Here is a 23,212-nt window from a genome sequence, read left to right as displayed (position 1 = left end):
TCCATGCAGCAATGTCCTCCCGGCTGCAAACCCATTGCAGAGAGAAATGAAAATACCTTAGTCAAGTCTGAAAGTATTGCTAGAGGATGTGCTCTCAGTGCTGCCAGAGGGAAATTCAGTATCTCACAAGGACCTAAGCATGCTGAGTTTTGGCCAGTTGCACACCAAATATTTGTATATCTTAACTTTGCACTTTTTCAGCATACTAAATGCAGCATGTAATTTTTCCCCTTGAGGATAAATAATAGTAAGGATTTTTACAAATCCATTTATTAGCTTGATCTCTGGAGCAGCCTGGAGCACCATTTGCAGAGGCACCCGCTCACGTGCAGCCCTTACCTGCCACCCCAGGTCCCTGAAGCTGACGTAGAGCTCGTGCTTCTTGCAGGCTTGGCGCTGGTCGCTGCTGCTGTTCTCTGTATGGGAAAGGGGCTGTCAGGCTGGGCTCCCCAGCACCACGCAGCAGGGAGCAAGCAGCACTTCTGAGCTGCCGTGCTTGCTGATGCTTTTTTGTTGTTGTTGTTTTAAAGCCATTTTCAGTCTGTTGTGCTGCAGTCATACAATATAAACTGCACTTCTGGCCAAAGGTGGCCTGGGAAAATGCTTTTTTACGCCTGAGTTTTCTCTGACCTCATGTTGGCACTAACCAGATCTCTTTGCGTATTGCCTACTGTATGAAAAGGACTTGTGAAAGGATTGATAGGAGAAAAGCAACCTTTAACTATTTCCTGTGCTCCAAGCTGTCTGAGCAGGATAGCTGCACCTTCAGACATACAAAGCGGAGTTAGGACGTAATGTGAGATCTGTTCTATCCAGTGCAGCTGCAGTCAGAGTGCAGCCTTCTCAGAGTGGATGATGATGCTTTATGGTGAACCCAAAGAACAAAGCATGAGATACAGACCTAGGAGAAGTACCAGAAGATATTTTTTTTTCCCCAACTCTTGTTGGAAATGAAATCAACACAGGGGCCCCAGGCTGCAAGCAGACACTGCTTTGCAGGGGCTTTTCTGACCCAGTCACAGAAGAAAGGAATTATTTTATCCATTATCCATCCTTTGAAAAGCAATTGATGTATCAGTTAATAAAAATGCATGCTTAAACTGCAATGCAACAATTGCCTGGGGAACTGCAAAACCCTGAGAGATGCAAGATATGGAAAAGCATTTTAAGAGGCTGCAGGATTTGGGGTGCAAGGTGCAGAAATACGTACATGTGGGCAGCTCAGAGAAGCCACACCTGTCTCCAGAGCTGCAGTAAAATATCATTAGTCCTTGGACAGGAATGACCTGATTAAAAGCAGGGAGCTGCAGTGTAGCTGACAGGGAATAGTTCTCCCACAGCCCTGCAGGTTGCCCCAAACAACCCCCAAGAAAGGCGAGTCATGTCTTGTGCCCGAGGTTGTCCTGCTCCTGCCATCTCTTGCATGTTCTTTGTCTGGTGATGTGCTCACAGAAATAGAGCTGGAATGCACTGCTGCCCTCAGCAGAGCTAGCCCTGCACTCTGGGTCCTGCTGGGAAGGTCACTGAGGGCCCGTTATGCTGAGGTATCTCATAATTAAACCACGTTTCTATTTTAAATGCCTGACAGTTTTCTTCCATATTAGGGAAGTGCAGCTCCCCCCAGAATAGCTGCAGCTGTCTGGAACAAAGAATGGGTTTTTCTCTTTGGGGATCATTAAGCTTTGGGTGGTGGCATTTAACATTGCAGCCTTATTTCAATTCAGGTCCTCCGAAATACATTACTGTAGCACCCACGTTACTTGTTTTAAAGTCTGAAATTTCAAAATACGGATTTACTTTGTGTGAGAGACCTTCTGCATAGGTGGCTTTTCTTTGAAAGTTGGGTTAGGGCATCCCTCAGTTCTATACTGCTTCAAAGAGAAATAGTGTGCTTGTTTGTTTGTTTTCATTTGAATAAACCCCAATCCCAAAGGGTTTCAGACCAGCAACTAAAAACTAAGTGGAAACCAAGGACATAACAACCAACACCAAGTATGGGAGGGACAGTTTCCATGTAGTGCCAAGTCCAGCACAGCATTATCCCAGGCCCAGCAAACCTCCCTGTACCTGCAATGTTTGACACCCGGAAAGCTTCCTGGTTCTTTGGCGTTTTGGATCGATTCTGGCTCCTCTGCTTCCCTCCTGTGGAGCGGATGCTGCGGAGATGAACCTCGGTGGCTTTGAAGAAGGCGACCGTGAAGGGCTGCTTGTTTTGTGGGCCGTGCCTCCCAATGAGCCCTGCCAGCTTGGGGTTGATGCTTTGCCCTTAACAACAACACAGCATTGAGCAGGATTGCGTTAACTTTCCGTTTTCAGCAGACATTGTAAATACAGCAGGAGGGAGAGATGCTGTCTGCTCCAGAAGGGTGATTCCTAGGTACATCCATATGCATCAGTCCACCAAGGGCCTGGACTTAATCAGCAAAGCTGCTTCTGAGAAGAGCAGCTTAGCACAGCTAACTTCATTTTATATCTGTGTGTAAAAGTTACATAAAATACTCCTACGTATAATTATTTTACCCTAAATCCGCTTAGCATTAACTTTTCCTACATTCTTTACAGGGGTTTCGTTAAGTTCACCAACCTATAATTTGAAGTGATCCTATAAAAGGAACCATAAAACTCAGCCCATAGGAGCACTAAATGCCCACTGGAAGGTTATTAACTTAAAATAAAAATGCCTTGTATGAAATGCTGTCAGAGTTCCAGATATGCTGCAGCTGAGAGAAACAAACAGTTGAGATGTTCAGGGATGTTTTGCTCACTGCTGTATCTCGGCACAGTGGTACCCAATAACCTTGGTTCAAAGCCATTTGTCACCATGAGTGCTTCCTTCATCCGCACTTTTAAAAGCTCATTATGTGGTTTTGCTGTAGAATTAATTGTTTACCAAAAGAAATGCAAGGAGAGGTTTATGGTAGGTGAGGGCATGTAGGGTCCCTGTGAACAGTTTCCTGGGCAGGTTGAAATAGCAGCAAGTCATGTAATGAAGACTTCTATGTGGACACACAACTTCTTCCCTGTCAGCCTAAGCTCCTATCTGTATTGATACTTATGTGGGGAGATTATAAAGAAATGAAAAGATTGGTTACTTAATTTCTTTTCTACATCTGGACAATACTCATTATGTCACTTTAAAATGTTTTCTAATGGAAGCTGTACTGGTTTCATGGTTGGAGATCTCTATATTTAAGGACAGATACAAAGGAAAGGTCTTTCACTTAAAGCTCTGGGGGTTGCCCAAGTGTACAGCATTCAAGCAAAACCCTGCTGTGCTTGCAGCAGATGATTTTCATATGAAATCCAGGTGTAAAAGCAGTTCTCTTGTCAGTGTGCAGTTGGTCTAAATCCAAAACAAAACTTGGGGAGCAAGGAAGGACATGTCCTTGCCATTCAAAATAGAAAGAAAATTCACATGCATGGTGGAGAAATGTGAGAGCAGAGGTTTGCTGCCAGGGGACTCAGTTACAGACAGCAAGAGACAATCAGGCCCTGTATCTCTGTATTTACTTTCTGAATGCTGCAGTTGGCTTTCCGAACTACGGTGACAGACTGATTAAAGTATTTTGTTAATCTATTTTGAGAAAGCAGCAACGTATTTTTTACATTATTTCCAACATGTTTATAAACACAGCTGGACTTTTCAGGAGTGTAAAGAGAAACCAGATTCCCAATTTGCTTTGAGTGATGTAACAGATGGGAAGGCACAAATCATTGAAACCCAGAGTTTCTGGTTTTGAAGAATTGCTCTGATAAATTTGTCTTTTGCTTTTAAGGGTCCACTTCTGACTGCTCCAGCTCAGCACATCACATGGCTGTGCGTGTTGTTGCCTGTCCTTGTATGCGAGACCCCAGAAAGTCACAAGTGAAATCTGTAGCCTATAAGAAAACAACTACTTGGGTTTCTCCTCAGCAGTGATAATGGAGCATCCGGAGCATACCTGGAGCATCCAGGGTACTCTGGCTTTCTTGCACAAGTCCAAGTGAGGAATCTCAGCTTTAGAATAAGGCAGTTTGGCTCTTTAGTTCAGACCTAGTTAGGAAAATCCCCAGCCTGATTCTAAACTTCCTTTCTGAAGATATTTGAGAGCCAGCTTTTCCCATCCATTCTCAGTCATCACGACTGTACCTGGACTGGAGAAATGCAGAAGTGGTTCTGTTGCACTGCAGGCATAGCTGCGTGCACATCCCAAACACGGCAATACTGATGTGACTGCTTGCAGATTACTAATCTGCTAAAGCGTTTGAGTACATCCTAAACTCGAAATATGGCTTTTTCACATCTTAAGCAAATACAGGAAAAATATTCTCACGAGATCTTGTTCAAAGGACAGAATACTGAATGCTTAAGGCTGTTCCTGGTTGGGACTGCATACCCGTAACAGATATTCACTGGCAGAATGTGAAACTCACCGTCTATGCTTTCCACAGATAGCTGCAGGCCAAGGTTGTGCTGTGGATTCACCACCCAGTGATTACTGGTTGCAGTGATGTCAAACACCAGCCATCCCTCTTCTGCAGCCCAGATCGTTCGGGAGTCGAGCAGGAACAAATCAGAATCCCTGAAACAAGAAGGGTAACTCCCAGTTAGTTGGACTTTCCACTGGGACCTCTAAGGGCATTCACATACATGCTTTAGGCAACACGCTTGGTTGGCTTTCAGGAGCAGGCAGGTTATGCTGGAGCTGGGCTGGCATGCTTTCCTCCTTAATCACCTTCATACGAAGTGCTTTTCTCCTCTTCAAAAAAGGGAGGATGGGTTGAAGCAGAGTTGAGGTGGTTTTGGGTTACTTTGCTGCTGCAGTTAACCTTAGAGCTGCTGATGCGACTTCAGAAAGAATGCTTGCCAGGCACAGATTTGCAAAATTATTGTTTGCATATGCAAACCTCGTAATTGGGCAGACAATGCAGCTCATTATCCTTTCCACACATCATTTCCTGACTTTTATGCATAATTGTAGCACTGGTGCAAGCCAGCTGGAACACTGTCGTGCATATATTAACATATGTAATGGTTTTTTAAACTTGTTCATCTGAGGTTACAGATAATTGATTGAGGCAATAACCCTCTGCACAAACACAGGTCTGCATTACATTGGGTGGCAATTTCCTTTCAATTTGTTCCTTAACGTTTTAAAAGGCCACTGCTGGATTTTTCTGGTTGAAGAACAGAAACCGGATCAGGAACAGGGAGGATTTAATGCATTTAAGAGGGGTGGGATCGTTCTGGATTTACAAAACGTTTCCTGGCAAATTTCTGTAAAATGAAAATTTGAGGAAAAAACGGGTTGTGCAAAGGAAAGAAAAAGGGAAGAATCTTCTCTTATCAGAAGCTAAGAAGGAGGTAAAGCTTGTTGAAAATAGGAACAGAGTTGGATGGCAGTGGGGTTCTTTTTCACAAAAGACTTTACAAGAAGAAACAAGGTGGAGATGCCTGGACAAGTCCTGCAGGGCTGCAGTGCACTAACGTGATAACTTGTTTCAGCGTAATTACATCCTTTTGAATGAAAATACATCCTTGGAAAGCCCTGCACTCCTGTCCTCAGAGCTAGAAGGCGGCCTTACTAATTTTGTCGCTATTGATTTGTCAGCGCAAATGCATATTTATTTAAATTAATGTTCTCACTGGCTCTCGTTTGCACAAAATATTAAGCGATCAAAAGTGAGTCAGAGAAGAGCTGTCAGCATTGAGGCTTTTGCCTTTCAGATTTTAGCAATTATTTTCCCTGGGAGATACAGGGAAATTAGAAGCTTTTGTCCCACGCAGCTGACTCAAAACAAAACCGGAGTTTTATGGCAGTGTTCTTAGTACCTACTTCTCCTCTCAACCTGTGTGGGTGAGGGTGTGTGAGGGATGATGGCTTTGCTCCGTGAGCTCATAGATGTCACCACCTCTGGCTCTGGGCTGGCTCTCATGGAACTAAACTTCAGAAATGAGTTCCACGGAGCACGTGAACACGCCACCGAACACGTGTAAAAGGAGGATTGTGTTGTTTCCTCACCAGTGCATGACACTGTTAGTCTCTGCGTGCAGCACAGCTGCATGTGTTGTTTCTGCCTGTGTTGCGTGTGACAGGCTGGGGACTGCAGTGGCTTTCTGGGTCAGCTCAGCAGAGAACAAAGAGGCAGGTCTGATCCTTGCAGGAGATGTTCTTGTGGGTGTGGGTTGAAGGCAATGACTGCAATGCCTCCCTTTGCCCAGCACTTCTATGCCGTGCTTCCTTTTCAACAAAGTTTTGGTTTGTGGAAGAAACCCTACATGAGAATAGAACTTTCTGTTTTCTTGCCAGGACACAGGGGATCCTACACAGACTGCTTCAGCAGATGTTTGTGCAGGGAAGGGGCTGTGGTGCAGGCGATGGAGAGGATTGGCCCAGGTGCAGGATTTGCTCTCTGGAGCTGTCAGCTCTGCTGGGCACACCTAGGGCAGCCAAAAACAGACATCACAGATACCCCCCTCCCTCTGTGCCTGTGGTAGTTACTGGGATGCACAATGCTTGAGCTCAGACCTGGGGGGCGTGCAGATTTCCCAGGGTTCCATCTCCACCCTGAAGCAATGGCTGTGTTCCCACAGTGCATGACACAGCCACATGGACACCTCCCGCCCTTCCCTGTTTACAACACGCTGAGCAGAACGCATCCCAAAGGAGCTGGAGATGAGGGATTAATACGGATTGGGCCATTCCAATGGCTGAGTCCAAGTTTCCAGAAGTGAAGGGCTTTTATATTCACATACTGCATCATTTAAGCATGGCCCCTGACTGGAACTCATGATTCACACAAGGGTTAGTTAATAGGGACTTGGCTTGCTTGGTTATTCTCCCTTGTAGTTTGCAGGTTGAAGACAATAGTAATAATGATGTATATACGTTTTGTTTGTTTGTTTTTTTTTTAACTTCTGCTCAACTGCAGTGTTACTACTCAGAAAAAAACTGCCTTTAAACCTCCCATGCTGACATGATGCAATCAGGGTAACCAGACAACATGAGGCATCAAGTACCAGGGTGAGTCAGGCTGGGAAATTGTATAATGCATTTGTTTTCCTGTAGTTACAGCAATGTACAAACAATAGGCCTGTAGGGGAAGCCCGAAGTGAGAGATCAAAGGGACCCACTAAGGAGAAATGTCCTTCCCACACACAGTTGGAACATTTGGACCCAAACAGTCCTTGTGTCAGATGCTCTCTGGCGAAGTTCAAGCACCCTTGGATTTGCACTCTCAACTCTGGCCCACCAGCAGCAGCCAGGACTGGGATGCCAAAGCTGCCTGGCTTTGCAAGCAGAGCATCTGACACTCGTCAGGTTGTGGCACCTGAGGAACCAATGAAAAGACCTCTTGTTCTGCTCAAAAGAACAACCTCCCTTTCAGTGAGATGCCCTGCTCCCTAAAGACTTACGGCAAAACAGTGTTGAATCACTAGCTAATAGACAGCAATCCCTTTGGACACCAATGTTGGGTAACGGTATAACGGTATGCAGCACAGCAAAGAAATGTTATTCTACTCAGTCTTAAAATTTGTTCTGAGGGCTCCTGATTAATGAGCTGTTGTACAAGTTAGTGCTAGTTAAGTCTAATGTTGTGGTGTTCGATTTGAGATAAAGATCTAAGTGCAAAGGGAAAAGATTTCCAGTGCACATCATACCCACTGGTACCTGACCTAGCAACTGTGTGCATACTTAGAGCAGGGTCCTGGAGCAGGATCAATAATGGTTTTACAGCCGGGAGGCAGACAGGCACTTTGGTTCCTCATACCTCTGTTCAGTCCCTTAATTTGAGGCATTCAGAGCATGTGGGAAACTTCATTGAGCCTTCTATCAGGCCAAAAGATACAAAAAGGAACATGATCCTCATTTTACAGAAAATTAAGCTGGGACATGGAAATGTTAATGTCTAGATTAGAGTTACATAAACGATGAAATCTGGATCCAGACCACAAGTATGTTTTGTTGAGACCACATCAAAATGGCTCAGCCTTCAAAGTGCTTACATCAGTGGGAGTGTCAAAGCTACTAGAGATGATAAAACTCGGGGCTTTCAGCTTAGTCAGGCCAAACAATATCAGGCTGTCGATGCAGCCAGGGCTGAGGACAGGAGGTTGGCACTTGTCTGCTGATTGCTTCAGTAGTGCTGGTGCTGGACACCAGAAAGGAGACGCACCTCCCACTAGAAAGCACAACCCAGAGTTTATCCGCAGGTCATATAATTGCTGTGTGGTCTCCAAAACGTCCTTTGCTAACTTAGTGTTTCTGGACTGAAGGCTGAATAACAAGTATTGCAAAGTGAGGCAGCCAGGGGAGGATGCGCCTGAGACTGTGTCTGGAAAGCAGCTGGAGTTATGGATGTGGAAGGGCTGACCCCAACCTGCTAGTCTGAGCAGTGTTTTAAACAACAGCCATACTGTGACACCTTGCAACGGGCTTCAAATTGCTTTGCAAATATGGGTCGGTCCTCCTGAGTTTTAAGTGGGAAATGCTGGAGGCACAGATATGTTAAATGTCTTACTGGCTCAGTGTATAAACCACAGGAGCATAATCCTATCCTCTTGACTGGTATTATAACCTTAGAGAAGCTCTTTAGGTCACTGGCATAATGCAAGCTGGCAAATTAGCTGAAAGGGAGCCCAAAGGCAAAGCTGGCATGGGAGCTGTGGGCAATTCGTGTCCAGGTTTGAGCAGTGGAAGCAAGAGAAGGCAAAAAGGGCATCCCAGGAAGGGGAGAGGAGGTCTGGGGTTGTAAGAGGTTTGTTTGGATTTAAAAACTGCAGTATCCAGATTCCAGTTTGCTTGGTGTCATTGCATAAAGTTGGCTGCAGCTGTCCAAAGACAAGCTTAGGAAAATATTTTTCAGACTTTCCTACTCTGAGAGGGCCCCAGGATCTCGCTGGGCCTCTCCCTGGCACATGACAACACAAACCCGGTGCAGCCCTCCTCCCACACTGCCCCAGCATCCCCAGCCCTGCCTTCCCTCATGTTCAGCCCTGCCTTCCCTCATGTTCCCTGCTAAAAGCCCTCTCATGCTCCCCAGAGGAGCAGCCGCCAGTGGAGCAGCCTGTTGCTTCCCCAGGTGAAGGCATGGCCCCAGCAGGGAGCACAGAGTGCTGGAGGTGGTTTCTGAGGGCTGTGATGCTGCTAAGACAGGTCTGTGTGCATTATGTTGAATCTTGGGAGAAATAAAATTCATTTCAGCATTTCAACAGATTGTTAGCTCTGTCTCACATGTCCCCACTGCTGTTTTCCCTTTTCTGTATAGTGTTTGAGAAGGAGATCTGGGTTTCAAACGCTGATTAGAAGTGGCACTGGGAGAGTTTGGTACAGAGCCTTTATGAATCCCCTTGTACAAACAGTGCTGAGAGAAATGAGGTTATGTACGTATCTCAGACACTCCACATACAGATGTTTCTGCTCAATATTGAATTGCTGTTCATTAGTGCATTGCTTAGCTGAGAAAGAGCCCACTGGAGAATGCAGAATGCCTCCTGCAGCTATCCCAAGTGCCTGTGAAGAGCTATGCTTGCTCAGGGCTTGTCAGGGGGTTTTTGCAGGCTACAGTGGCTTTTAGGAATGGTTTGAAGAGACAGCTAAGTGCAGCTCTATCCTAGGAGATCTACAGGGTTTCCATGCTGGAGTTCCCTTGCTGCTGTGCCCAAAAGCATTACAGGATGAGGACTGTTACTGACCTGTGTGCAGACATCACACACACAAAAAGATCAGAACTACTGTCAGTACCTTTCTAGATGCCGTCAGAGTACCTGCAGGTGTCGTCCTGGTGCTGGGACGCTGTGTTAGACTGTATCTTTCTTCACTGCACAATTCCAATGAACAGTTATACTGGTATTTTACGAAGCTCCAAAAAGAAGGCACATCTGCCTCTCCTGTTGGGTAGGCCTAAGCCCATTTTAGTTACTAAAATTACACGTTTCAACCCACAACGTGGGAACAGATCCCCATGAACGGGGAAAGGGCTCTGGAGAGGGGCTCAGGTTTGATGTAGGTGCAGAAGTGGCTTAGTTTGAAATACAAGCTAAAGCATTTCAGCTGCAAGTCAAACCTGGGAATTCATCGTGCAAGATCTTATTTTTCTGTAGGGCTGGTAACATGAGCATCCAAATCATTCGCTGCCTTTGAAGCCTGTGAAATCCACAATGGCCACAAAGCGAACGTGTAGCAACTACATTACGACTGCTAAGGGCTGGTCAAGTACCTGGCTTTATTCTTTCCAGTAACAAAACTCCCATCCACTTCAAAGGGGTTGGGATTTACCCCACAGTGCAAGTGCTGGGTTCACTGAAATTGAAGATGAAAGCGGGATAAGGTATGTCAGCTTTGGAAGGTGCAGACAGATGAGCAAGTTTGAGCTCTTGATGTTGATGGGAGCTTCCTGGTGCCTTTAGTTCCCACTAGCAAGGTTGGTGACCCCAAGCAGAACTCCATGTCCCACTGCTCAGCACCTTCCTCAGCCCAGACACTGCCTTTATGAAACTCTTTCTCAAGCTTTTGGGTGAGTGAACCACGGAGACCAAACAGAAGTGGGACATGAGTCACTGGACTTTAAGTTGTGCACACAAAAGCTTTGGGACGTGTTATTTTAGTCAAAATATCGACCGTTTTTGAAGTGTTTATTATATTTGGAACATTTTGTTCACAAATGTACTTGTTTGCTTACAGTGAGTAACTGTTGCTTTGTGCCTAAAGAATGCTGTACCTGCTTTTTTGTACAGGAGATGTTGCTAGTTTGAAAGGTTACCTTGCAATGAATTCATAGATTTGGAAGGAACAGAAAGATTTGATCATTTAGTCTGGTTGCCTATAAACACCTGTGTTTATAGCTTCGCTCTGGCAGAGATCATTTATCTTAGTCAAAGTCCTGAGGGGCATGCAGCCTGCTACAGAGGGAGGAGCAGTGCTCCACGGAGTGAGGCACAGACCTGCCCACCACTGAGCAGGCAGACAGGCAAGAGCTTCCATCCCGTGTGCAAGTGTCAGTATCAGTGAGGGAGAGAATTTCAGAAGCAGTCTGTTGTGGGTGCAGCCATCTATCTGGAAAGACCTAGACCTGTATCTTCACCCACGGTAAACTGCAGACAGAGTCGTTGCTGGTTAGATACCTGCCAACCTGTCTGAACTCGTGAAGTAAGTCATTCATTGTTGAGTTGCTAGTCCTTATGGTTTATTTGAATTGAGGGCACACCAACACATCTCAAAACTGGAGGCTTATCTGAGGTTTAACTGAAATCCAAGCCTTCCACACATCCCATGGTCTCTTCATCCTCAAATAAAAGATCCCCAGTCAGCCACTAGTTAGTCTTTCCAGCTGAATGCAGTACTACTTTGTGCCCTAGAAGCTGCCCCAACCTCTGCTGGGTGCTGCAGGGGGAGCAACAAATGCTGCATCAGGGTACTTGAATGCAGAGCACTCTGTGGGAGAGCACAGGCTTGGAGAAATTCAAGGTTTTCAGACCTTGAAAGGCAATTCAAGTAATCTGCTGGGAGATGCCGCTGCCATTTTATCACCCTAAGAGCACGGGGAGAGGGAAAACTGTTGTTTTGTTGGCCAATATACCTGCCATGCTCTAGGGTAAGGAATCAACAAAGCAAATTGCGAGGGAAGACTCTCTTGCCTGGGGGCGGGGGGGAAGAGTTTGGCTTTGTTTTGTTCCTGTTGCTAACAACGTCGGATGGGGCTGACTTTCCAGCTTGCTCAGGATGAGACAAACAGCCAAAAAAGCATCAAAGCGAATGGGTGTTTTTTGATCAACACTGGAGAGAGTTTGTTTTCTTTCTCCACTTGCCCAATGACACACTCACTTGGATGACTGATCTGTGACAGGGCTGGTTGGAAAATGTCAGTGGAAAAATGCAGAAAAAGAGCAAATATTTTTACAAATGCTAGTGACAATATTTTTACCTTTGGTCAATCCAAACCAACAGGAGTATTTTTTCAGCACAAACCGTTCAAAATTCAACATTGTCTGTGCCAAAATGTATGCAGAGGGTGAATATACATGAACACTCGTTAAAAAAGATGTTCCTGTGGTGAATATGATGCAGTAAAATTGCGTCTAATCTTGTAGCTGGAACAGCTGTATAATTAGCAAGATTCCTCACCTCTTCCACCCAGTGGCTCATGTAGATGTCTGTCCTTTGCAAGCATTTTTTCCTTTAGGAATAAGAACTTGTGGAGGAGGCAGCTCACAGAAGCAGTTGTATCCACACAGCCACCCCCAGAAGGGACATCACAGAACTCTCTGTGGATATTTTTAACAAAGCTGTGGATGTATCATCTTAAAATTAAGTTCTCAGTTCTGTCAGTAAATTCCCCATTGAGCACCTCGCTAACCAGGATATGAAGGAGAACTTCCCTGGCACCATCTTGATGAGGAAGGACATTGACTCCAGCATTCCCTGCAGACCTGGCACACTGAGCATCTACCAGCACATTTCCTTCTCTTCCCAAGAGCAAAAACTTCTCCCCACAGGCTTTTACATTCATAACCTACCAAAGAAATACAGCAAAAGTAGGTTCCTGTCTCCAATGGGGCCAAAGATGGAGTGAACGTAAATGTGAGTAGTGAGAGGAATCTAAGAGGTCCTATGCAGTTCATGGCATGTTGCCGTCTCCTTTTAGAAACCCTAATTAAAATGTTCAGGTTATCATTTTTTGATAGAAATAGATGAATACTATCACAGCCCTCAAAACCCTTTAAGTGTCATTAGAAATGTTGAAGAGCCAAGAGTTTGACCCATGCACCAGAGTTTAAACACCTACACAACAAAGCCTGTTGAATGTCTCACCGTTTAAAAATGTTGATAAGGTCTCCTGTTGTATTTTAATGGATCGAAAATACAAAACTACTTATTTTTTTTTTCATTTTTATTATCTCTTATAAAACTCTGAAGCCAGAATCCTGATTGCACTATTGTTTCTTACCATTTTGGACTTTCCCCTTCTTAAATCCCTTGTGTTTCTCTCTTCGTAAACCTTAATTAGGGCTGTAGTGTTATTACCTCATATTTAGTGGTCCTAAAGAATAACTTCTGACTGGCATGTGACTGTGAATACTTTTTGTGTAAATAAATGCAATCTCATTTTTGGTAGGCTGTGTATTTAGAAGAAATACGTGCCAGTGAAACTAAGTGCTTTTGATAAATGGTTTGAGATCACTGATTAATTGGAACTAAAAACAGATGAGAAAATTAAACATATGTTCTTATTCAAGTTCCCTGGAGGATTTGTCAGGGAGCTTGGCATACATTAATAATTGCTTGGAATGGATTTAATAGCTCACCTTGTAGTTTTGCACACACAGAACAATCAGTCAATATAAAGAGCATGGTGTCATCTGTCTTGGTTAATTAGGGATCTCAAACGCCTTCGGTAATAAAAGTTAGCAATTAAGCTACAATTAGAAAGGAGGCATTCAGATGTGGTTTTACCACTTTGAGATCCATAAGCAGCAAGAGGAATAGGGCAGGTCTTCCAGAAAGCTTGGAATACTTTGCACCCATGTTCTCCTCCTGCCCCAGGGCACCTTCACCCCGTGCCCTTGGGGCTGAGTACACAGCAGCAACGTGCTGACCTTAGCACTGAGATTTCACCATACAGCCCTCATGCCTAAACCCCTTTTGCTGATGGCACAGATTTATCTAACAGAATTGGCTGTAACCCTTAGAAGGAACCTGCTGTGCTTGTGCTTTATCAGGATTTCCCTATGGGTCACTCACCTTCCTGGGTGCTCCTGGAGGACTTGGTAGACACTAATCTGGAACGTTTCATTATCGAAGCGTTCGCGGATGTAATCCTTGTATATCCTGAACTCGGCAGCCGTCACTGCTTCCCCCTCTGGGATTCTGGAGAGATCAAACCTGAACTCTCGGTAGTGGCAGCGCTGATGGTGAAACTCTCTGTCATGCTCCACTGAAACAGAAAAACAGCCCATTAGCCACCTGCTTTGTTCCCTTTCCCCTCACCATCAAACACGCTTGTGAGTTGCCACAACAGAAAAGGGCAAGAATATCAGATTGCAGCATCTCATGCTGTCCTTTGGTTTGTTAAAGCACGTAGGAAATACAAGACTTTATCTAGGCTACTGTAAGTATCAGGATGTTTGATGGAGCGTCTTTGAAACAGTTTTACAACTGCCTGGTACAGGTGACTGTTGTGTTTTAATGATTTTGGCAGCCCTGTGCTTAACAAGTGACTCTGGACATTTGCCACTGATAACAACCAAGCTGTTGTGGGAAGAGGCGACAGGCACAGATGGGGCTTTCTGAGAGGGCTGGTCCTCAGAGGAAAACACACACATAGACCCACACCCACGTACACGAGTGTGCGGATTCCAGGCTGCGAGCCTTTTCATGCCGGTGACCCACATTTGGTGCCAGCTGAATTCATTACAGACACTCGGTGCCACTCCAAGGGATGAAGATTTCATTTTAAGGCTCTTGAGCTACAGATCGACCCTGCGCCCTGATGGGGCTGTGCCACTGCTTGGGGCTGTTGGGGTAGAGGGTCAGTGGTGGGGAAACAGAATTCCGGGGCTGTCCCCCAGCGAGGGGAGGAGAGGTATCAGTGCCCCATCCAAACACATAAAGAGCAGCACCCTTCGTCAGACAAACTCCAAATTAAATAGACAAGTCAGACAAAGGGGAATGGGGAAACAGAGGTATGAGGGGACGGATGGACTCGCTAGAGGTCACACCGTGCATCGTTCTAAGAGCTGAGGCTTGAACCAGGGACTTCCCATGTGTCCTGGTCCTGTTGTCTGTCCACTTGACCTCCCTGCAGCTCGACTGCACAATTCAAGTAGTTCGTTCTGAGATTTTCTTGGCAAAGAATGCGTGTCTTTCTACAGGCCTGATTCTCTTCTGGCAGCAGTAAATCCATTGTGTAAATCCACTGACTTAAATGGAATTACTCCTGAAAAAGAGGAGTTTCAGCCTGCGTCTGGAAATTGCTATTTAAATGTACAGCACTGTGCGGTACAGACATATATGAGTACTGAAGTGCAGGCGAGGGCCCCCCCAGCAGTGGGGACAGCTCAGGGGGCCCACGGGAGCTGAGCAGGGTCAGCACTGCTCTGCTGGCCGACACACAGCAGTTGGCCGCGGGCGCTTCCTCCTCTCGCACATCATTGCTGCAAGGAGTCCAGGGCTCGTCGTTTGCCACTGTATGATTGCTGCTCAGGGAAATACTTCAGTGCTCTTGCTAATAGCTGGAATTCATCTTAGAGGAGTGTTTTAGGTATGAAACCCCTAAACTTTCCAAGACAGAGGCGATTAAGTTCAGCAAAAGGTTTTATAGTTTGGGCAGCCTTTGCTTGCACTGAATGAATGAACAAAGTTATTGTTTTGCCTACAGCTATAACATGTAGTGCAGCCTCAGGAAGATCACTTGCTTTCTCATACCCTGAAGGGTGAGAACTGTGAGTAGTCACTGGCATTCGTAAAACACTTGACAGGCTAAAACTGCCCTGTAAGTGCAAGCAACGCTATTAAATATGCCTCCATCCTTTTCCTCCTAAATATTTGCAGCAGAAAAAGATACAAGTATGATTTCAGTCTCAGAGGAATTTGTTTGCACCTAAATGACAGAGGAGTGGAAAAATATTTTAATATGGAGTATCTCTTTTAACCACAACTGTAGAAGAATGACTCTAATGTTGTGTGTTATTAATTACATTATGGATATCATCACCAGCAGGGTGGATTACAGGCAGGTCAAACCATAGCATGTATAGCAAGATTTGCTTCCAGAGACATGGGAAGGCTGAATTTTCAGCGTACGTGTGTGACAGCAAACACAGCGGGCAGCACTGAGCTTTAGCTACGCATCACAGTCTGACAACAGATGCATAAAGATGGACCTGCTTTGGGTGCTGCTGGAGCTCACAGCGATCCCCACTGCACAGCCCTAGAAAAAAAAATGTGTCATGGTAGCATGAGAAATTAATGGCCAGGGTCATAAAATAAAAAGCCCCGAAGTTTGAACTTTCCCATGCTTTGCAGATGTTTGGTTATAGGGTTTTGGGCTGAGCCATCTTTAGTGTTAAAGCAAACATTCCTGTGGCCATAGTCATTAAGATCATGAAAATATGTGGATATGTAACTGAAGAAAGAATCCCAAGAAACCCTTCGACTCAGTGTTTATTGTTTTTCCTCTTTTTCTCTGCACTCTGGACCTATCTGCTGACCCAGAAGTAACAAATCCTTTCAGAACTAATTTATGAGAAACACTGACCCTGAATCAACATCTGTTAGATGACTGCAGTAAATCTTATTACATAATTAAACAGCAAAATCTATGTTAAAATAATGTTAAGGGTCTGACTTGAACTCATAAAAGCAAGACTCTTCATTACGAGGACTGAAATCCTATCCTTAATTCATGCTGTTGTGCTTTGGAATTTGTGAACATGTGGTACAGTATATATGATGGTGCACTTTTTGTAGTCCCCAGTAATACTTTAAGCACCACAGCATGAGGTAACTGGGGAGTGCTTAAGAGTTTCCTGGGTTTGATGGGTGTCAGTCAGACCTTTGACAACTCTGCAGCCACTTAATTACCTGAGGAGTCTGAATAGGGTTGAGGGGCATTTATAGAGGGGAATGGTATTTCAAAAGTGAAACAATAGAGGGAATTGCTACATCTCTTTGAATATGGCTGTAGTTTCTCTGTTAGGTCTATAAAACCTGTGATCCTTACTGACATAACCTACCATAATGAGAAGCTTTTGGTCATTCCTGATGGAGTTCATGTTGGTCAGCCATTATGTGTTAACTGTTCCATTAGAAGTCATCACACAGTGTGATTGCTTGCTGGTTATGGTTAATGGCCCTTCTGCCCAAAGAACTTGAAGTCATGTTTGTCCCGGGCTATTACTAATCACTACCACCCAGAGGCTTTTGGTGAATGGTTTTAGCCCAGTTCCTGATTTCAAACATTGGAAACTCCAGCTCAGAAACTGCCACAACTCAAATGCCTTGGCAGGGCAGCTGCCTGGGGAGGAAGCCAAGGCTCTGGATGTGCAGTCAAAGATCATAAAATATGAAAAGGAAGAACAGCCTTGAAAAATAACTCTGCTGTGGAACAGTGTGCCTTAGCTGTGGGAAAACAGTGGATCTCATCCCCTAATGAAATAATCCGAAGTGAGTCATATTTGATGCACATCTCAATGCTACCTCTCCTCACTTCTGGAAGTGGGTTCCTATTCTGGAGGCACAACCACTATGAGCAAATTTATGACCTAATTTAATACAAAGCTCAAAATCTGCCAGTGCAAAACACCTCTTGGGTCAAGAGTGGCATGGCGAGTGTGGCAGTTAATTGTAGCTACAGTAGGTGGGGACCATTGGGCACTCCCTTTGACATTGTCCTTTGGAAAAGGCCGAGATGTTGGAGCTTGAGAGCTGTGGTGTGGAGAAAGATGACAAGTTTGTGAGAAAATAAGGCACCAAAATGTGTAAGGACAATTAAGGTGATGTGAACAAAGTGAGCACATACCTGAGGTTACTGGTTATCGGTACATCTGACACACCTCCCTTGCAAATATGCAAGTAAGCTCAACATCTCTGTAAGTCTGGCCTTGACTATCTGTCCACGATCTGAGTACTGTGCAGATTGCAGCCATCTACTGACACAGACAAGGCTCTGATCTCTTGTTAGTCTTTTGTTTCTCCTAACCAACTCAGCTCTGGCATTGTAGTGATGCAAGAGGAGGCAGGGTGGCATAGTTGTGCAACAGTGAGGATGTTTAAAACATGATGGATACGTGTTCTCAGGTGTAACGTAGCCAAGTATCAGATAAAAAAATACTGAGAAGATGAAGATAAAATGGCACTTGTTTTGACATGTACTTTCTTCAGTGCAAAACTTAAAACATTGAGGTACGGAGATGAAAAATTGTAATGGTCGACATCAAGAACTTCTGGTAATACAGTCAAAAATGCTCCATAGGGGAGACAGTAGAAATATTTTCAGCAGTTTCCATGGGTTTCACAGGAGGCCTTTCCTAATAAAACTGGGTTTTTTTACATCCTCGTTTTCTAAGGTGTAAAAACAGCCTCATTTTCATAAGCGAAGTAAACACCAGATTTTAGGCTCAGGCTGCCAAACTGTGAAAGCTTTGGTAATTGTATGCCTCCTTCCCCCAGCACATATGGAGGATGTCCTTGGAATACATTTGGAATGTCTAATGAAGTAAAAATGTAATATTTCCCGTTAACACTTTCTCCTGAAAATGTGTGAATTTTTTTACAAGGCACTTTCAAGAATAGTCGTCTCCTTTATTGTAGTGATCACAGGAGCTGGGATGCTACTTGTTTCTAATTTACAATGGGGGGGAAAAAAAAGCACCAAAAGGAATGTGCAGTAGGGTGTCTGTAACTTCTTTACTCCCCAAAAAGGCCAGAAGGGATTTGTAAAGGACTTTAATCTCAAATAGATTAAAGGTCCTGAATTCCTGAGACTGAAAGATAAGTCAGAGGAAAATAGATTCCATGAGACAACACCCCCTCGCCTCAGCCTCAGCCACGTGGGAGAGACATCAGCCCTCGCCTGGGAAACCTGCTGCAGATCTGGATGCCAAAACCAATCTGCCACACTTCAGCAGCGAGGTCTAACAGGTTTTCAGAGTGTCCCTGTGGCTGCCTGGCCCCGGGGACTGCAGGAGTTGTGGAGGTGAGCTCAGCAGATAGGAAAGTCTTTAACTCCTTCTCCTCTGACAGCTGCAGAGCTGCAGAAAGCCAGCGCTTCCCTCGAGGTGACCACAGCTGGCCGTCTTGTGCTGCGGGCTGAGGGTTTTAGCCTTGGTGTTTTCACAGAAGAGCAAAGCGTGCTTTGATTCACTGTGCAAAATGCTATTTGAATTTCCCTAGAAAAAATCCCTCCATAACTTAAGAGGTTGTAACCCAAACCTTGAGAAACTCCCTTGCATCACCTGTGCAGAGATTCCTAGAAACCAGCTGCTCTGGGACCCACAAACGTCCCCAGTCCTACAGATTCTACAGCCTCCAGAGACAAGGTCAGCTCCTGTCTGTGCTGTGAGTCCTATAGACTGAATGGACCAAATATCCTGGGTTGCACGTAACTGATGGGATTGTTACTTTTTAAGAGTGGTAAAAAGTTTTGGAGGGCTTTTTTTACATTGGTCAGCTGCAGCATCCAACTTATCAAAGAGCTACTGTGGGTTTCTGGAGAAATGAAAGGGAAAAGAATTGTACCCTTGATTACGTCTGTGAGATACACTTACTGTATAGTAAGCTCGCATTTATGCTCATGGACTCACAGTGCTCAGGGGTCTGGGCTGCAAAGCTCTGTCCTGACAGTCTCATCTCCACCTGCTCTGTGCCAGCGCAGTGCTCACAAAGGGAACCATTTTGGTAACTCACACCCTTGTACCCATTTTACACCTGGGTGAATCAAGGTGAAGGCGATAATCTGTCGTACAGTAACTTCAGTGTGCGGCAGAGCAAAGTCCTGTCCCATCCACTGGTGTCAATCAGAGCTAATGCATTAATTTCAAGTGAGATGAAAACCAGGCTCCATAAATCCTGATCCCCAGCCCCAGAGGTTAGGAACAGGGGGATTCTAAATTCTTTAGGGCTCACGGCTGCAGAGCAATCCGGGGTCAGCATTTTTGCTCTGAGAGTGAGGGAAAAAGCCCTCTGGAGTTAATATTCTTCCTTTTCCCATCACTTCATTTTTCCAGCTTTCAGCATGAAGGTGGTGTTGCCAATAAGACCACCTAGCCACAAACCCAGCAGGGAGCTTCCAAAATTCTTCTGAACACTGACTCCTTGTTATAAATTCAGAAGTGGTAATAGCAGCAGTGCATATCACATCTGTGCCAGGCTTTGGGCCTGGGAAGCAGCACTCCCTACTGCTGAACACAACTTGGAAAGATCCTTTCAGTCCACACATGTATCAGCATTAGCCATTTCTTTGTCAACAAATCCCTTAATACGTACCCTTTCTATCATGTACAGATGTCCAAAAAATAATGGAATACTGTACTACAAGATTAAACACTTTAATGGCAGCATATGTGTTGCATGACTCTGAACAATGGTATCATTGTGCGTGTACAAACAGCGGGTTGAGGGAAGATGGGTTTAATTATCTCCGAAGCAGCAGCAAGTTCTTCCTGACTCAGTTGAACTTCAGCAAGGGCTGCTCAGAGCAGAGATGAGTATTTCTCTAAGAATAAGCCTGGGCTCTTCCCGATGTTCTGGTGGTAGGTTTAGCATCATGCCTGCTCAGCAAGGCTTGGGAGACTGATGCCAAGCTGCTGGCTTCCCAGGAGCCCTGGGATGAGAGGGTGCTGCTGCATTGCCCAGGAGGCTTTTCACTTAAGACTCCCTAGGACAGTAGATGGCAAAAGGGAAAGACAACTGGGAGGGAATGGACAGCGAAGCATGTATGTCACTTCTGCATCTGGGGTTGCTCCACTGCTGGGATTTTGGTGTAGGCACTTTAAGGCAATGCTAGATGGTTAAGCAATTTCTGCTTAAAGAGCATCCATGAGATATCTGGGCATGTTATGCACAGGTAATTCATTTTCTTTTTTGATCAGAACCCATTTATGCTGTGGTTTCTCTGCTGAAATCACAGCCAGACTAGATGAAAAGTATTGTGAAAAATTTACACAGGGGACTGCGCTGTGAACACAAAACTCTCCTAATAGTAAACAGACCGACCGTGGTGCGAATCCTGATGCTGAGTTTGCTCTGTCTGTGTGTGTATCTGGGGAAAGCAAAGTAAAATAAGCAGGGAAGCATAAGAGTGACGTTTCTTCAGAATACCTTATTCAGAGCCTTAGCAGGCAAAACACAGTAGAACAGTGCTGCTGTCAGTCAGCAGCTGCTGTACAGTAGTTCGAGAGGACTGTGGGTGTGTAGGGAACAGAGAAAAGGGATGATGCAAAAGGGGGGGGAAGGAATTAAATTGTTCCCGTAGACAGACTCCTTCTCTTTCCTTCACCTTCCAGGAATCTCAAACCTCCATTTTTCATTCCACTCTTTGCTGGGAAAGGGGATGCAGGTCAGTGCTGCACCAGAGCTTTGCATTTAGCAATAAGCCCTTTCCCAGCACCTTGGGAATGGCATTTTTCCAGGGAGGCAAGCTGGAAACTGCAGTGATGCTGCAAAACCTGGCTCCTTCCATGCACTCCCAGCTGCCCAGCGTTATGGCTGTCTCAAAACATCCCAGATTCTCACACAGTTACTGGGAGCGTGGTTAACCAAGGCTGGTATTTAACTGTGCCAGCCTGCCCCACCAACAGCCCAGGCCTGCTGTCTCTGTGGGACAGCAGCTCTGAGCTGGGAGCTCCTGCAGCTCCCTGCAAGGATCATGTACTGCCCATAGTGAGCAGCTGCCAGGTTTGCTGCCTACCAAACACAGTCTTACTCCTGTTTTATCCTTGTCTGCACCATAACGTGTAGCACGGAGCCGTGCAGCCTAATGGTAGAGACAGACTAATGTCAAACGCATCCCTGAAGTCCTGAGACCTCTGAAAGCAGTGTGGGAGGTATACAGAGATGCAGGAATACATTTTTCTTTTCCCTCTTTCAGCGTAATGACCACTAATGCTACACTTCTTTCTTTGTCTTTGTAATTCAGTGGATGGTAAGATTGCTTTCATGTGCTGTGAAATCAGTGCAATGTATCTGGCAAGGCCAGCCTCGCCAGGAAGCCACACCAGCATTAGGTGTGAACTGCAAGTCACACATCTCACCGGTGCCATCAGAAGGTCAAGGAGATAGGGATGTCCTGGGGACAAGGGGAAGGAAGCACAGAGCTGGGGGAGGCTGAGGTAGCAGTTGTAGCGTGGGCAAAGGCAGCACTGCTCTAGAGAAGGGAGCAGGGTGATGGGGGTGGGGGGGCTGCAGTTAGTGACAGTACAGTTCGTTGAGAAAAATAATAATCCCCCTGTCCAGCCAGCAGACAAATGGGGCTCAAGGTGCTTCCTGTAATCTGGAGGCCTCTCAAAAATCACTGATGCAAAAACCAGCAGTTGGCTCTGTCTGTTTGTACGCAGCATTGAGCGAATGGAAACAAATCCCCCAGGCCAAAGACGGGGAGAAGTGGCTGAGCAGATCTGTTCAGAAATCGTGGGCACTCAGCCAGGGGAGATAAGAGGAGATAAGAGACAGTGTGAGAGAGACTACCACTGCCAGGGTACCGAAAATGGGACGTTTGGGTTGAAATGCAAATTTGGAAACAAAAAGGTAATTCTTGAAGGATTCCAGCTGTGAAGCTGCTTTTCAGCTTGGACCAAATTTCATCTTAGGTGGGAAGGAAGAAAGTTTCCCTGCAACATTTCAAGCCAGCTTTAAGGTAGCGTCAGGTTAGGGTTAGGTTTGCTGGGCCTGGCCGTGTTGTGAGCTGCCCCAGTCTTCTCATAGTGTCTGCCCCTGTTCTCATCCAAGGGAAGGATTGAGCCCCTTTGCAGGAAGCTGGGAGTCTGCAGCACAGGCACCTCGATCTGCAAGCAGGCATGTGCTTAGGAGATGCAAAGAAAGAAAAAGGGATATAACAAGTCTTTGATGCTGTGATTCGATCTTGTAGAGATGCGACAGCATCAAGTTATGCTCTTGCATTCCAGTAACAACACTTGGGCAAAATAACAAGGTTTCAGATGTATTTGATACATTAGATACTGTTCATCACAAACAGCTTGAGTCGGTAATCTTGGGAAGGTCAGAGCCCAGGCATCTCAGATGTGTTTATACAAATCAGGCAGCAATGGCTGAACGTGCTGCTGATACCCGCTGTGTGCCAGGACAGACTCCTCTGCCTTCTCACCAAGGGGATGTTGCCTACTAACTTAGTTTCAGTTTTTCCCTAAATTTTGCTTCCATGACACAAAGAACTTTATAAAAACTTCACTCACATCCAAGTGCTTTTCCTGCCTCCGTGCTAATTATCTTTCCACTCACCTTCTGTTCCCTATTACTACTGGGGTATTATTGTATAACATAAAGTTCCTTAATACAGCAAAAGATTCAACAACATTTGCAAAACTGATAGAGAAAGAAGGTCTGGATTCTAGACTGGTACAGCTGGTTTAAGGTATTTTAGAAGTAAATGAAATCAAATGAGAATTTATAATCCTTCCTGAGGTCTGGATTCCATCAGACTAAACTCATTAGGCATTAAGGTGCAGGTGCAGCTAAATAAAGGATTGTTCTGCTTTCCTTAATACCGTAGATTCACA

At 45.2% G+C, this 23,212-nt stretch overlaps 1 protein-coding gene across 1 annotated transcript in view; it reads right to left on the bottom strand.

Annotated features, from left to right (window-relative positions):
- BMP7 (bone morphogenetic protein 7) overlaps positions 1–23,212 on the bottom strand; it is a 38,079-nt gene that overhangs the window by 2,780 nt on the left and 12,087 nt on the right. The window contains exons 2-5 of the mRNA XM_072350060.1: positions 13,722–13,914; positions 4,414–4,562; positions 2,068–2,265; positions 340–416 (exon numbers count right to left, since the gene is read on the bottom strand). Coding sequence (XP_072206161.1) covers positions 340–416; positions 2,068–2,265; positions 4,414–4,562; positions 13,722–13,914 — 617 coding nt within the window. The remainder of the gene's footprint in view (positions 1–339; positions 417–2,067; positions 2,266–4,413; positions 4,563–13,721; positions 13,915–23,212) is intronic.

Source organism: Excalfactoria chinensis, chromosome 15 (assembly GCF_039878825.1).
Source record: "Excalfactoria chinensis isolate bCotChi1 chromosome 15, bCotChi1.hap2, whole genome shotgun sequence".
In the NCBI taxonomy this organism is placed as follows: Eukaryota; Metazoa; Chordata; class Aves; order Galliformes; family Phasianidae; genus Excalfactoria; species Excalfactoria chinensis.
This window is presented reverse-complemented; position numbering and strand designations above follow the sequence as displayed.